This window comes from Ursus americanus, chromosome 23 (assembly GCF_024610735.1).
Source record: "Ursus americanus isolate L20-20 chromosome 23, mUrsAme1.1.p, whole genome shotgun sequence".
NCBI lineage: Eukaryota > Metazoa > Chordata > Mammalia > Carnivora > Ursidae > Ursus > Ursus americanus.
In genome coordinates, this window is record NC_142149.1 from 43440810 (window position 1) to 43456159 (window position 15350).

Below are 15350 nucleotides of genomic sequence, written 5' to 3' on the forward strand. Positions count from 1 at the left end.
CATAAATGCTTCCTCGAACCCCAGTATACTTTCAGCTGGCTTTTGTCAGGCAGTGGGTGGCTGAGGCTCCAGGCTAAACCCCAACGTCTCCATACTCCTTTGTCTGGTAACTTTTTTTTTTTCTTTTCTTCCTTTTTTTGCTCAGGACTTGGGTGACCAAAACACTGACGCCTCTCTCTTACATAGGCAGTCCCACCAGCGCCCTGGACATTAAAAATCTACCACTTCCAGAAGATCCTTAGCCGAAGAGTCAGGAATTGTGTCCAAAATCCTGCCACTTCCCTGCCAAGTATAGCTGGATGAATAATCAGAACACCTGCCTTCAACAGCAGGGAAGGAAGGAAGAACTCCTGGGCCAAGTGTGCACCCAAGGCCAGCACAGTGAAGCGGCAGCACCACGGACACTCGGCCTGGGTCTCATCTGAGGCACTGCTGGGGAGCTGAGCAAAGCTGGGCATGGCAATGTCTGCCTGACATCTGGCTCCAGGCCAGCCCACCCAGGGCAAGGAGGGAGAGATGGATGGCAGTTATGAAAGAGCTTTCTGCCTTATTTTTAGCCCCGAGAGGGCAGGAGGGCCCCGAATGGCATTTAAGTAAAGAAGAGAAGCCAAGTGATTTCGCACTATGGCTCTTACCCTGACGGTATCACCTGCAGGCTGTATGACCTTGGGCATGGAGCTGGACTCTCTGAGCCCCTACCTCCTCATCTGAGGGAGGCAATAACAGTGGTGTCTCCTCACAGGTACAGCGAGGACCGCAGGAGATGGTGTATGTAAAAGCCCTGAGTGGTGCCCTCACACAGTAAGGACGTGAACCTTATTGACGATCTCCTCAGAGTGCGCCTTGCAGAGAAGCATTCCCAAATGAGGCAGGAGCGCTAGGCCTTCAGCTCCCACGGAGCAGACAGCCCTCCTCCTTGGGTCCATGCCAATCCCTCCCTTCCCCCGAAAGAGCCAAGGGTCCAAACTCTAAAAATAGGTCCAAACAACCTTGCAGAGTAGTTAGTTGTGTGTGAGCTGTTGCTGTCCTCTGTGGGTGACGTGCATGGTCCTCACGAATCGAGCCAGCCTGCCTCCTCCCAGGGTCACCTCCAACCCTGCAGCCCAGCAGGACTCCCCCCACCCCACCAGTTCTGAAGAACCACTGCAGAGTTACTCACTTGGCGTGCAGCACACACTGCCATATTTGTCTCTCCGAATACGCCAAGACCTCGGCTAGACTGCGAATTCAAGAGCGCTAGCTGTTCTCTTCCTTACGGTTCTAAACTACCTGGCACCAGACCTTCCTCACGCGGGCACTAACATGTTCCTGGAGCCACAGGCGGCGCCCTCAGGAACTGCCCCACAGGACAGTCTCCTTCATGGATTTACTGAGTCGAGAGCCCAGTCTCCTCCAGGAGCCCACTTACCTCATCCAGCTGTCTCTTCGTCTCTTCTTCCATCCTTCGGATGTCGTCCATTGTCAGGTCAACCCACTTATCGAGCCAACAGAAGAGCTGCCTGTGGAAGTTTGTAAACAGACGCCTTTCTTGCTACAAAAAGGAGGGAACCTAGTTAGAACCCAGAAGGCAGAGGCCACTGTTGCAGCTCCCCTCCCATGATCTCCATGTCAGTAAGCCCACTTTCTTGAAGGGGCGGGGAGGAGAGGTGCCTGGCTGGCTTATATGGATGAGCCTGCAGGTCCTAAAAGTCAGTGACTTTTGCCCTCACATGACAAGAGGTATCGCTTCAAGGAGGGAGCCCCCTGGAGACGATGGGTACCTACCTCACAGCTGGGCCCTGTGCCCAAAATGCTACCAACACAGGCAGCCTACGAGCTCACGGTTCAGCCAAGGCCCCGAAACAACTGTGCCAAGTTTCCCTCTTGTCCCTGGAGCCGAAGGCCAGGTTAAAACTGGCCAGCAGCTAAGAAAGGGGGCCCAAGAGCGAGGATCCAACACATCAGAGAAAAAGCTGTAAAAATGCCTTAGGTCTGTCCAGTTCAAGAATTTAGGGCACTGGAGAATTTGGCCCATAGGGCCTCTTGCCTTTTGGCTTCAAGAAAGTTTTATCTGCAGTTCTGTCACAGCAAGCCCCTTCCTGTTTCCTTTTTTTGGGGGGGGGCTTCAGTTTCCTTCCCTGTCACACGTGGTGCCCCTGGATAGATGGCATTAAGCTGTAGGACAGTCAAGTGGAAGGGGAAGTAGGGGTCTGGGAAATCAGACTGAAATATTCTGATGTCAGCCATCGTCAGACACAACTCACATGGGTTCTATGATCTTCTCTTGTTGGGCAAAATACACCCCCACCAACACACACACACACACACACACACAGGCCTCACCCTGGTCACTTACCTTATGTATAAAGTTTTCCACTTTGTTCTGTAGGCCCCACCACTTGAACTTGACAGTAACCAGTTTGTATGCACACATGTATGGGCAGTCTTTCTGATTTACAAGTTCTTGCTGTATTAGAGACACACATATAGGCAGGTAGGTAACTAAAAGGGCTGACCTCTGGCTCTCCCTTAGCCCACCATAGCCAGTTCCCTCCTCCCTGGGGAGAGGTCTGCCCATGCTACGCCCTGCCCCCTGATGGTGAGGGTGTGAACTGCACCTTCCAATTTGGGCCCAAGGGTCCTCGGCCTGTTTTGATAGATTTAAATTTTGCTGGGTCTTCCTCCGCCTTGTAATCCTGAGAGAAGTTGTAGAATTGGAGTTAGGGGAGGAAGGGAAAGAGGGACAGAGAGGGAGAGAGAAGGAGTGACAGGGAGGGAGAGGGAGAGAGAGGAGGGAGGGAGAGGGAGAGAGAGGAGGGAGAGGGAGGGAGACCAAGATTAGATTTTTCCATCAGAGTACACTTCATACCAGGCTTGAAGCTGCTGGTGTAGAGAAAATATGGGAAAATGTTATAAACAAGATATACAACTGTTTATATTTGCCTCAGAGGAGAGCTGTGTGATTTTCTCTGCCATGGTTTGTTTTCAATTTTACCCATATTAAAGGGTCACGGGACTGTCTGAGCAGGCACATATTTCCACTGTTTAAGACAGAGATTTTCAGCCCGGGATAAGCATGGATGCCTACCAGGGAAAGCTTTTTCTAAATACAGATTTCTAGGCCACTCCACCTAAAATCCAGTGAGTAAGAATATCTGCAGGTAAGGGCAGTGTACTTTTTTTTTTTTTTTTTTTAAACCTCTGCAGGTGATTCTAAAACATGGCCAGAAATGAGAACTAGCCACCAAGCCTGAAATCTCAACCAATCTCCCTCTGGCACAATTTTTTTTTTTTAACTGACTTGTTAAATAAAATCATTACTAGAAATGTCCAATGTATAGAAGCTACCCTCTTGTGTACTACTGCCAGTCTCACTTCACCTAGTTATGATGCAGCCAGCGCTGTGTGTGCATTAGCCGTAAGGACAGATTAATCTGTGGTTGTTCTTCTGCACTGACTAATACGCACTTAGGAAAGGCAAACTTACTATGACATCTACTTAACAAAAATACTGAAGAAAATAAATCACACATACACATGCACAAGTTATAAAGTATTTCCCAAAGCTAAGAAGATTATTTTATGTGTACTTAAAAAAAATAAACCTTTGTGTCGACTACAACCAGAGTTGACAAAATACACAAAGAGCCATACTCTCTGTTAGCATTTCTGTTTGAGAAATATTTGGGTATGTTCAGTTTGAGAAAATCCATCAAGCTACACATTTAGGATATATTCATTTTACTGTGTGCTATACTTCAATAAAAAGTTTTTTGAAAAATCCAGTAACCTTTGTGGTGGAAGTGAGGATATTAGGCAAGGAAAACAAAAGATGGTCTCCATATCTTTTTGGAAATGCACAAATCAACATATTTTAAGCACAGAGAGAGTGACTCCAGGAAAGAGCTATAATACCCTGGGACATGGAGAGCAAACACTTACTCCCCACCAATGGGCAGAGAGCCAAATTCCTCTGCCCTGATCCCAACAGGCCTCTGTCAAATAGGAAGAGTACTGAATGAGCAGGAACCTAAACTTTCCTTCCCTAAAGAAATACTTCCTGGGAGCGCTGAGCAGGACAGATCTGGTCCCTGCTCTCTCCAAGTTCATGGTCTAGCAGAGGCTGTCCTTTTCTAGGCGTGTGCTGCCATGTGTGTTACTCTGAGAAGCCACCACCAACTTCTTGAGAGCAGGGCATCTGTCTTTTCATATATTCTGCTAGAACCCATAGAACAGAGTCTTCCAAACATAACTGGCAGGCAGTAAATGTTTTTTAATTACTGGGTTGAAAAAATGAACTTGAGAACTCGTTTCAGGTTAAGTGTCATTCTGGCTGAGCAAACTGTCCTCGGCACCTACACTGTCTGGTGGTAATTTCAGAAGCCAAACAGGCCACTATCTTCCTGGTGGAATCCCCAAGTCAAGACAAGAGAATTCTTAATTCTAATTTAAAAAATAAAACAGTAGCCAAGAGAGAACTTCCCTTTAAGCCAAGCTGGGTATGGTTTCCTGGTTTCTCTGACACTTTAAAGTCATTTTTGCATCTCAAAGGCCGTCCACCTCGTTACACAGTTCCTACCTTGCTCAGTACTTGGCTCCGATCAGCAATGTCTATATATATGGCTTCCACGTGTTTCCATGCCTCAGGCTCCAGTTTATGCACCTGCAGGAACAAGGAGGACCACGGTGTAGTTTTTGTCAGCTACAAAGCACCCTTTATCCGGAATGAAGACCCACGAACAGCTATTCCCGTAGCCACTGATGTGAGATTCCTACCAGTAAAGAATTACACACAGAGTTATCCAAAGGAACAGGAGGAGGGTTTTAAGTAGATACACATGTGAGAACTAACGCTCTGGTTTCAGCAGGTCAGATCTGTCCGGCCCTTTCAGGGCTGCGTACAGCACTTACGTTATTTCCGTATGTTCTGCTTTGTAAAGGCTGACTACAAACACTCATGGGCATACTGCCTGTTCAGTCACAGACTGCTGACTTTGACGCTTTTTTTTTTTAAGATTTTATTTATTTATTTATTTATTTATTTATTTATTTATTTAGAGAGATAGAAAGAGGGTGTGCGCGCCCGCATGCATGTGAGGGATAGGGGGAGGGAAAAAGAATCTCCAGCCAACTCTGCGCTCAGCCTGGAGCCCAATGCCGGGCTCAATCTCACAACCCTGAGACTGTGACCTGAGCCGAAATCAAGAGTCGGACGCTTAACCAACTGAGCCACATGGGTGCCCCTACTTTGATGCTTTTAAAAAGCCTTCTCTTGCTCACCTTGCAGCCCCTCCCACGTACCACCACCACTACCAGATTCCATGCACACACAAACAACCACACACAGATTTTTCTCTTAAAACAAATGGTAGCACATACGCACTTTATTTTGCATCACACTTTTTCCACTGCAGTCTACCTTGAAGACTGTTCTTTTTAATGGCTGCATAACGTACCGCCGCATGGCTGTGCCACAGTTTAACCGTGTTCTACTGATGGGCTCTAACAGTTTTTCATCTTTGGCTACACAGAGAATGCTGCAATGAATCTCTTTATGGATAAGTTATTTCACGTATGTGAAAGCATAATTACATGATAAATTCCTAGGTATGGAATTGCTGGGGTCAAAAGGACAGGTGCATTTTAGAGTTGAGGAGTTATCACTGGGCTCTATAGAGGCTGTAATCTTCGTGTTTTAAAAATACAGTTCCTCTGTGCCAAGAGTTGCGTTTTAGACCAAACTTAGCTCTATGAGAAGGCCCTAGAAGGAGTCTTTGGAGATCATGTTTTGCAAATTAGAGACAGAGCAATCCCATGCTGGTAGGAAGGGTCTAGGAACAGGCTGTTAAAACAGGACCACAGAGAAGGCCCCATGACAGGGAAGGATTCGCTCCTGGGCAGAGCCTCAAGACCCCACCCTGCAGCCTGGAAGTCCTTGGGCTCTCGGGAAGTGCTACTTACATTCTCCTGGGTGCCAAGATCTGGTTTGTGCCAGGTTTCAATTTTAATCAGAAAGTCTTCTTTCATGTATTCATTCTGCAAGGGGGGAAAACACCTTAGTCACCAGCCTCAAAGTTGGAGAGTAACCATCTCCCATTACTGATCGCAGGTGGTTCAGAGACTCTGGCCTCCGCCTTACAGTAACAGCTAACTTGACTGGGAGCCCACAATATGCTAGGGGCACATTCTCTTGTTCAATCCTCATCCCAGCCTGTCAGGGCTATAGTCGTATCATCCTCATTTTACAGATGAAGAAAGTGAAGTTCAAAGTGGGGAGGTGACTTGTTCAAGGCCACAGAGATAACGACAGAGCTGGGCCTCAAAACCAGATTTGTCTGACTTCAAAATCCATGTATTTAACCACCCGACCAGCCTGCCTTATGCACAGAGCACTAATGATTAACATGAGAAGGAGCGGTTCACCAGCGCCCCTTCCACCAGCCCGCCTTTTGCTGAGGCCTGAAGTTCTCTTCTCGGCAACTGAACCCCTGGTGCTCCCTCCCTTCGTGCTGTTGAAAATGTGGCGCTACTCGAAGAAGGCGCATATTAACCTCTGAGGTTAGGCTGGCAGAAGCCGCCTCCGTTTAGCAGCAGGGACTGGCACTGGATGAGGGTGCCGAAGGGTGGAGAGAAGGGGCAATGACACAGGGGGTAGACGTAGAAAAGACACCTTGCTGACTTCTCAATTTTGCCAATGGACAGTGCTCCCTGCGGTCCACAGGGATTGTGGAAAGCCACAATCGGATCAGCTGAACCGGTTTCAGAAACCCTGAGAAGGCATGATGTGGGAAGGGCAGGGGAGAGCCTCGGGTCACCCTAAACACGTCAGCCCCACGGCCCCGAATGCTGGACCGACAAAGCCACATGCCAATGCAGCTTAGGGCAAGAGGCCACTTCGCCAATTAACAGATTCCTCAGCAGGAACGAAAGGATGAAGCTTCAACAGCGCCAGTCTCCTGACAGAGACGAATACCCAGGAACCTCCAGTGCAGCGACATTTTTATTTCTTCTTTTCTTATAGATCACTTACAAAACCCCCACCCCCGCCCCCCGAGAATTCTTACCGTAATAACTGCTCCAAGGCAAGGACATGGAAAGAAGAGAGAAAAAGATTAATGAAGCTGAATGAATATCTGCCCCTCACCCCCAGGGACCACGACAGTAAGGAGTTCTCCACTCCCTGGGGCTTAGTCCACAGTCGCCCTTCAGCCCCGTGAGTGCATCTGGTCCCTCAAATGCACCAACCCTCAAGTTTCCCTCATATGGAAGTCCCAAGAGACCCAATTCGGAATTTCATTAAAGTGATGCCACTCTCAGTTCCCGAGAACTCTCCAGCTGGGCAAGGAAAGGGGACCGGCTCTGGTGTGCCGAAGCACTGGGACCCGCCACTCTGCCATCAGAGCATCCCCTGCTGTCCTGCCACCTCCTAGGGCCCAGAGAGGGCACTTTCGGCCAGGCACTGTCCGTCTGCCTTCTGCACGCTTCCTCTCACTGTAACCAAACCTCGTGCCCTCTGCACTCCTGCTCATTGTAATGAGACCCCCTCGGAAAGCACAGTTCAATTATTTATCAGAGAAAATGACTGCAGCTCTAATGTCACTGGGGAACAAACCAGCTCTCCTCCTGACAAGAGCCTAGATCACTCTGTACCCTCTGAATTTAGGAGTTATCTCAGTCTCTGGTGGATGTCGCACGGCCATACTGGACAGTTTATGGGGCTAACGGTCAAACTCCGTAACTCCAAAACTGAAACTAAGGTTACCTCTGAGATTAAGATGAGGAAAGGGTAAAATATAAGGGATAAGGTTCTCCTTGTACAGAAACAATCCAAGAACGATACTAGTCATTTCCCTGTATCCAATGAAAGATACTTGCAAGAAAGCACCAGGTTAGGATTATAACTACGTGGCCTACTGAAGTAATCGCCTCGTTATCAGCTTGAAGAAAATCAGTTAACAAAAAGGAAATGGTGGGCATGATATTCATTGAATGCAAATCCAAAGAGGCCAGGCTGGCAGAAATTCTGTGCTGCACTGGCGGCCGTAGCCTCGGGCTGCCTGTGTGGCTCGTCCAGCAGCTCCATCTCTAGAGTGGAGACACCGGTGTCAGCCGGGCCGGTTTGATGACACGAGCCATTAAGGTTCCCAACTAACCCCCTGATTCTGAATCCATGTTCTCCAAGCAATCTTCTAGTCTGGCCTCTGTAGGGACAGAATATGCTAACCAATGGATGTAAGAGTCTGATCATTTAAGCAAATGGGCATTTTCACTGCATGTTGGCATTCTGACTCCACTCTGGTTCCCCGTGGAGAAGAGTTCACAAGGGAAGAACACCTTAATCGGCCAAGAGGAATACCCGGTGTCATCAGTAATTCTGTATTTCAATATAACTTACTATATTAGCATTTGGGGTTTTCATACATTAGTCTTTCCTAGACCCTGAGAAAAGGATCCACTCAGTTCTGACAAACTAGGTTTCTGAACCTATGAGGGTGCTGGCCCTCCCTGAAGTTTATTTTTATTTTTTTAAAAGATTTTATTTATTTATTCGACAGAGAGAGACAGCCAGCGAGAGAGGGAACACAAGCAGGGGGAGTGGGAGAGGAAGAAGCAGGCTCATAGCAGACGAGCCTGATGTGGGGCTTGATCCCAGAAGGCAGCCGAAGGCAGACGCTTAACGACTGAGCCACCCAGGCGCCTCCCTCCCTGAAGTTTAATGCCAACCTGGGTGACCAAACAATCTCCTCCAATCTTCTCCAGTCTTCCCTGTCCCTCCAAACACCTCTGTATTCAGACCACTGCCTTTTCTTCAAACTGCAACCCTAGATACACTAGAGGGGTCTCAGGAAATCCTTTGCAGTTGGGAAATACGGCTGTCCAAATAAGACTAATAAGGTACTTTAAAACCACGGCTTAGTGAGACTGTATTCAGGCCAGGGTTAAGGTTAGAGGAAGAGGCAGGAGGAAAAACATTTATTTCCCTCTTCCTACTTTCATTCACAGGTCATGCCCCATCTTACCCCCTCCTCCTGTCCCAACACATCAGCATCAGGAGGAAAGAAACAGAAAGAAATAAGGTAAGAGGACAGAAAAAGCTGATAGTGAGCAGAATATTACAAATCTGTTTTTGTTCCACTCAGAGTAAGGGTAGAGCCTTCTAAAAGACATGTGGACTTTTGCCCTATGCTTCTTTATCCATTCTCACCTCAAACTTTCATCTACTTTGGCCAAGCGAAGGGGTTTGAACTACTGACCTTTCTCCCACCAATCCCCAGAGGGAACTGGAAAGTAGCCTTCTTATTTCAATCTCTGAGTTTAAATGAGCAACGTCTAACTAAGCACCCGTGAGGCCAGCACTCACTGAGGAAACCAACTTTCCCTCCCCTACTCCCTGCTTCTCCTCTTCACTGAATATTTAGAAATTATATTTTTCTTGTGGCCAAGGATCAGGACGATATGTGAAGGAACACTTGGCATCTAGAAAAATGCCCATATCAGCTGTAGCATGCTCTCCCCAGAATTACACAGAGGACAGAGACACTGAGGCATCTCTCAATCGGCATAAGCTCTCTATGCAGAACACTGAGCCAGGCATGGAGGAGTCCACACTGTCCGTCTGTTTGCCTCCTTTATGCCAAGTTGGTTAAGGTTCTTATGACACATGCTCAATGGCAACTCACCCAGACATAAAGAAAATTCACCTTTGGCCCTAGACCAGACACACCCAGCCACAGTGCACACTGTCTATTAAGAAAGTGTGTGCCTGCCTCTTTTCCAAGAATTTAACAACTTCCTGCTCAATGTTTAGGGAGTAGAGACGCTTGCATTTTCAGCTACATCAATGGAACTCTAAGTGTTACACATCCCAGGTTCCACCCATGATTGCACATCTCCTGACACAAGGTTCTTGAACTTCTGTAGGGTCACTGAGATTGGAGAGAGCAATGACTGTGCTCTAGACTTCAGTCGTTCCCAAAGTCCACAGGAATAAGGACTACCTGGGTGGGGCATCCTCCTCAGATACAATCTGGGGAGTTCAACAAACAGTCCACATAAGTAGAGGCTGGCAGGAGGGCCCCAGAGCCAGACTGTTTATGCCGACAAACATGGGTTGTCTAGGGGAAATGCCACTCAACTCACAGCCAAGTTCCAGGGGACCTCTAAGGACCCCCCCACCCCCCGTCAAGGATGTGGATCAGTACTAACCCTCAAGACCTAGAAATCCTAAAAAGCTAAGAGTCTGAACTACTCAAAGGGAATCCCAGAATGTCTAGAACAGAAAGTTCTCTGCCTTCAAGTCTTTCCTTTCCAGAAATTCTAGATAGGACACTAGCCAAGATTAAGACAATAATTCCACCCCTACTCCTCCCTTAAATTATAGAATAGTGCTAGTTTTGTATAAGCCACCATTTCGGGGCTCTCAGCAGTGACTTCCCTCCTCCTCATCTCCCACCCCACAAATCTGACATGTATATTCTATGTGTTATATATTTAGGGGGCAGTTGTTTCTAAAACTTTTGTCATAAAAAAAAAGGGGGGGCTTATTTCAACTTTTCCCCAACAAAATCAGGGTTTCGTTGCTACGTTTTCTTGGTATTAGGCCTGGCCCTCCCCCAGGGCAAGAAGGTCACCCTATAGGTCGTTTCCTATGACTGCCTCTCTCAAGAGTTCCTTGGCGTCAAAACTGCTTTCTAAACCAAACCCAAATAGATTACGTTAAACTGGAAGCTTCAATATCTAACAATAAGTGAGTGGTTTAAAAGATGACAGTGCTCTCACAGAGCAGAACACTACGCAGACGCTATAAATTTAAAAAGTAGTAGACTACACAGCGACGGGAAAGATTCTAAGTAAAAAATGAGCAATTTAAGAATTAGTATGATTTGATCTAAAATTTGTCTTAAAAATGTGTCTGGAGATAAACATGTAAGCATTAAAAAAGGATTAGATAAAAGACACCAAAATGTCAACACTGACTATCTGGAAATGGGAGAATCCTGGGTGATTATTTTCTTCTGTTTGTATGTATTTTCCACAATTTAAACAGAGAACCCTACTTTTGTAATCAGTAAAAGCAATCGTTACTATTATAACATCCCAACCAAGAGGGGCTGCTTCTGTGCCACCTCAGGCTATGACTAGTCGGTGGTTCCCAGCCAGACGGCTGCCGAACCGAGCTAGACAACACTGACGCCCACCACCAGCCTGAGGGGGTCCCCACGCTCATCCTTTCATTGACTTAATCTGGAAAATAAAGGTGGGACACACAACCCTAATTCATGGCCACCACTGGGGCCTACCTGACCACACCCTTCGTCTACCTTGGGGCCCAAACCCCAGCTTCTGACCACGTGTGCACTTACCAGTTCTGCAGTAAGGGTAGGCGTTCCACGCTTTTTCGTGTATATTCAGGGCTCCCTCTGGGGCTAGCATTCGAACAAATGTGGGCACTTTGCTGTGGTAAGAAAAGGCGGTCATGAAGAAAAACGGAGAACAGAGAAGACAATGGGCTTTTACATCACATTCTTCAGCCCATAGCTCCAGCCTCTTCAGTGGGGTTGGCAAGCAAGTTTCCATGAGCTAAGCAGGTTACTCTTCTGTGTGAGAAGCTACCCTTTGGGATCCTGACACCCAAACTCAGTTGTCTACTAACATCCACCCACAACTCGCCCCAGCATCTGACCTCCCATCCGGAACCGGGCGGCAGGCGGGACCCTTGGCTACCTGCCATGGCTTATCAGTCCTTACGTTATCATGACCCATAACTGAGCTCACTGGGCCCAGGGTTTTATACTACACACTGCCAAGGATGGGGTACCTTCAAGAGTGGAACAGTCTTGGTTTACGGGCCACAGTGACTGGCCGATGGACTTGGAATATGGGATCCAAGCTGATCTGATCTGCTGTCATCAGTTCTGGGAGGCCAGGAGGGCCTCAGGGCTATCTGCCTCCCAGGACAAAATATTTCTTCTACTCAATTCTTTTTGTCTCAGGTTACAGAACAGCACGTACAAGTATGAGCCTTTTTGTTTGTTTGTTTTAAAGATGCATATATTCCTCTTCCTTCGTTTTTAACTGGTAATCTATGCAGTCTTTACTAGGCTCCAACAATCTCATCCGCTTTAGTGTCTGAGGGCTAAAACAAAAGATCTAAGCCCGGCAGAGAGCTAACCCAGGCACTCAGAACAACCCTCTGAGATTCATTCACTCACTGCCACACTCATTCAAGTTAAGTCTTCCTGTGTGCCAGGCACCAGGATACCTACAGAAATCACACAGACATGGCTCCTGACTTCATGAAGCTTACATTCTAGTGGGGAATCTACCTAACCAGGCAGAGGACAGCACTGAAAGTGTGTGCCACAGTGGGTGAGCACTGGGCTCTGGGGGGCAAGGCACTGGGAGAATGTGGTGCGGGAGGCACGGTACGTGGGGAGGCTCCTCAGGGAGACTAGGAATTAAATGACCACATGGAGTAGAGCATGAGCAGGACTGAGCTAGATAAAAGGATGGGAGCGGGGTGGGAAAACCTGGGAGAAAGGGAGAGAAGTGTGGAGTGGCTGGTGCAAGGTATGAGGCAGGGACTACAAGAGAACATGCAGAGGCTAGGTCATAAAAGATCTTGCAAGTTACGTTAAAAAGGAGTCTGGACTTTATCCCAAGGGCTAAGGAAAGCCATCCAGATCTATCTAAGCCAGCAACAGATCTATCTGGATAGAACACTGGAAGTTGTGCAGAGAAATGGAAAGCAGGGAGGGCAGTCAGGAGGCGCTCTAGTAATCCAGGCAAGAGATGATGGAAGAAAACGGAAGCACTGGAGATACTAAGGAGTTGGAGTCAAAAGGACCTGATTTGATATGAGGGGTGGGGAACCCATGTTTCTGACTGCAGCAACCAGCTGGCTGACAGGAAGGCTTTGATCCTAATGAGGAGAGGTGGTCACAGCGTTCAGCACTGCTGGTTTTGATTTGGTTTTTGTAGTTGAGGGTTTTGGGGTTAAGTAAAGAGTAGTGGTGGCAGCTCAAAGTTTACTCCCTCTCTTTTAAGGAAGAGGGTAAGACAAGTCCCACCCTCCACATGTACAGACCTCCTCTCTAATACTTTGGTTGGACCAACTGAGTCATAAGGAACCCATCAGCCCCTTCTACCAACCTCACTGTTTGCAAAGTCCTCTTTAAAAAAACACAAATGCACTATGGGAAAGGCATATCCCGAGCCTCATTCTGATCAACTGCTCAGTAAGGACTGGCTGGCAGTCAACTCAGTAGGGATGGAGGAGGACAAAGAGAAGACATGGCGGAAAAAGAGCACGATGGCAAGGAAGTGGGATCATGGTGAGATTTCCCCCACTTCACAGTGCTGCCCTCCTCCTGGTTCCAGCTCTCACGAAATCCGTGACCTCTACAGCACTTGTATAGCTCCAGAGCACCAGACGACGCTAAATCAGGGATTTTACCAAATGAAAATGAAATTGGTTTCATTTCTAGTCAGTTCAGTGACTAGAAATTAAGATCCTGGTTTATATTGCACAGCAATGTGAATGTACTTACTGCCACTGAACTTAAAAATGGTAAAAAAAAAAAAAGGGGGGGGTGGGGCTGCCTGGGTGGTGCAGTCAGCCAACTCTTGGTTTCGGCTCAGGTTGTGATCTCAGGGTCTTGGGATCAAGCCCCTCAGCGGGCTTTGCGCTCAGCACAGAGTCTGCTTAGGATTCTCTCTCCCTCTGCTCTCCCCACACCCTGCTTTTGTGCTCTCTCTCTATCAAATAAATAAATCTTTTAAAAAATGGTAAAAATGGTGAATTTTGTGTTATGTATATTTTACCACAGTTAAAAAAGTTTTATCAGGTTTATTTTTTCCAGTACTGGATAGCTTCTAAACCTAGCTTGGTCCAACTTCCATTCAAGCTGGTGTATGTTTTTTTTTGTTTTAGTTTTTTTTTTAAGATTTTATTTATTTGTCAGAGAGAGAGAGAGAGCGTGCACACAAGTAGGGGGAGTGGGAGAGGGAGAAGCAGGCTCCCTGCTGAGCAGGGTGCCCCGTGTGGGACTCGATCAGACGACACTGGGATGATGACCTGAGACAAAGGGAGACACTTAACCGACTGAGCCACCCAGGTGTCCCAAGCTGGTGTATGTTTACTATGGCTTTCCACGCCTTTGTGTCAGCTTATAGTCTACTGAAATATTACTGTTTCAATTAGAGATGCAGCAAATTTGTGCGGCTTGCTACGGATTTTGGTATGTAAATCAGAGTCACTTTTAAATATTTATGCCTTTGATCCACAGAGAAGTACCAAAATTTCTCTGGTAACTGATTTCACAATATCAGAATTTAAAATACTACCTGCCCCACAATTTCACTTCTAGGGGCATTTACTCTAAATTTACACATGTAAGTACAGCAAAAGATTTTGTAGGAGGAATCTTACGGGAATACTGTATGTCGACACCTGGAAATGACCATGAACATCCATCAAGGGAGGACTGGTGAAACCAGCTACTGCGCATGTGCACAGCACGCTGCCAGGCGCACTCTAAATGAACAGGGAAGAATACACTGACAGTGGAAGGAGCTATGATGACAGGCAACAAAGGAGCAAAGTCAAGAACAGTATGTACAGTTTGATCCCGTGTACGTCAGAGAACAATAAAGAAAATGGAACACCCATTACACACATACGTACTGTACGCGCACGCACTCACCCCTCTGCTCACAGACAGCTAAGAACTAAACGCTAAGAAACGAAACTCTACCACCTTTGAGGACTAGGAGCCTGGTTGGGGCAAGTATTTTAGTTTAAAAAAATGTAAAAAAAAAAAAAAACCTTTAAATGAGCAAACACCCACTCTCACAGGTGAAGCAACCTGAGCAACAGCTAATAACCCGGAAACACCCCCAATTATCCACTATCGCCACTTCAATACCTGGCTGCCTCCTGGCTCTACTGCTCAGCCACATACCTCTGCAAGTGGTAGATCTTGTGTGTGTACTGGCCTTTCTCACCGTCCTTCTCATAGGGCTCGTTGACCAGGACCTCCACGCCTTCTCCGCCACCCGTTTCATTTTTGCTGGCCTCAGCCACAGAATACAGCTGCCCTACTTGATACTAGAGGGACAGAGAAACAGGAGTTACTGTCAGGGCAGAATTCTCAACAGGTGCACACAGTCCAGTTGCCAGCAACTGTTCAATGAGATCACTCTGGGATCCCCCCTGCACCCCCCTCATTCTGCAGTTCCACATGGGACCTTGCCCAAATCTACCCACAGCAACTACAAACACTGCTCCGTGGCCTCTCCTTAGCTATCAGATGTGCTTAATTTCCTCCTTCCCACATTTACATCCTCCATCAGGCTTAAGGAGGCAGGTG

At 47.3% G+C, this 15350-nt stretch overlaps 1 protein-coding gene across 1 annotated transcript in view; it reads right to left on the reverse strand.

The window, feature by feature from the left end:
* PITPNA (phosphatidylinositol transfer protein alpha) overlaps positions 1-15350 on the reverse strand; it is a 39176-nt gene that overhangs the window by 14870 nt on the left and 8956 nt on the right. The window contains exons 3-10 of the mRNA XM_045773560.2: positions 14943-15088; positions 11343-11434; positions 7044-7051; positions 5941-6015; positions 4559-4642; positions 2598-2675; positions 2336-2446; positions 1409-1531 (exon numbers count right to left, since the gene is read on the reverse strand). Coding sequence (XP_045629516.1) covers positions 1409-1531; positions 2336-2446; positions 2598-2675; positions 4559-4642; positions 5941-6015; positions 7044-7051; positions 11343-11434; positions 14943-15088 — 717 coding nt within the window. The remainder of the gene's footprint in view (positions 1-1408; positions 1532-2335; positions 2447-2597; positions 2676-4558; positions 4643-5940; positions 6016-7043; positions 7052-11342; positions 11435-14942; positions 15089-15350) is intronic.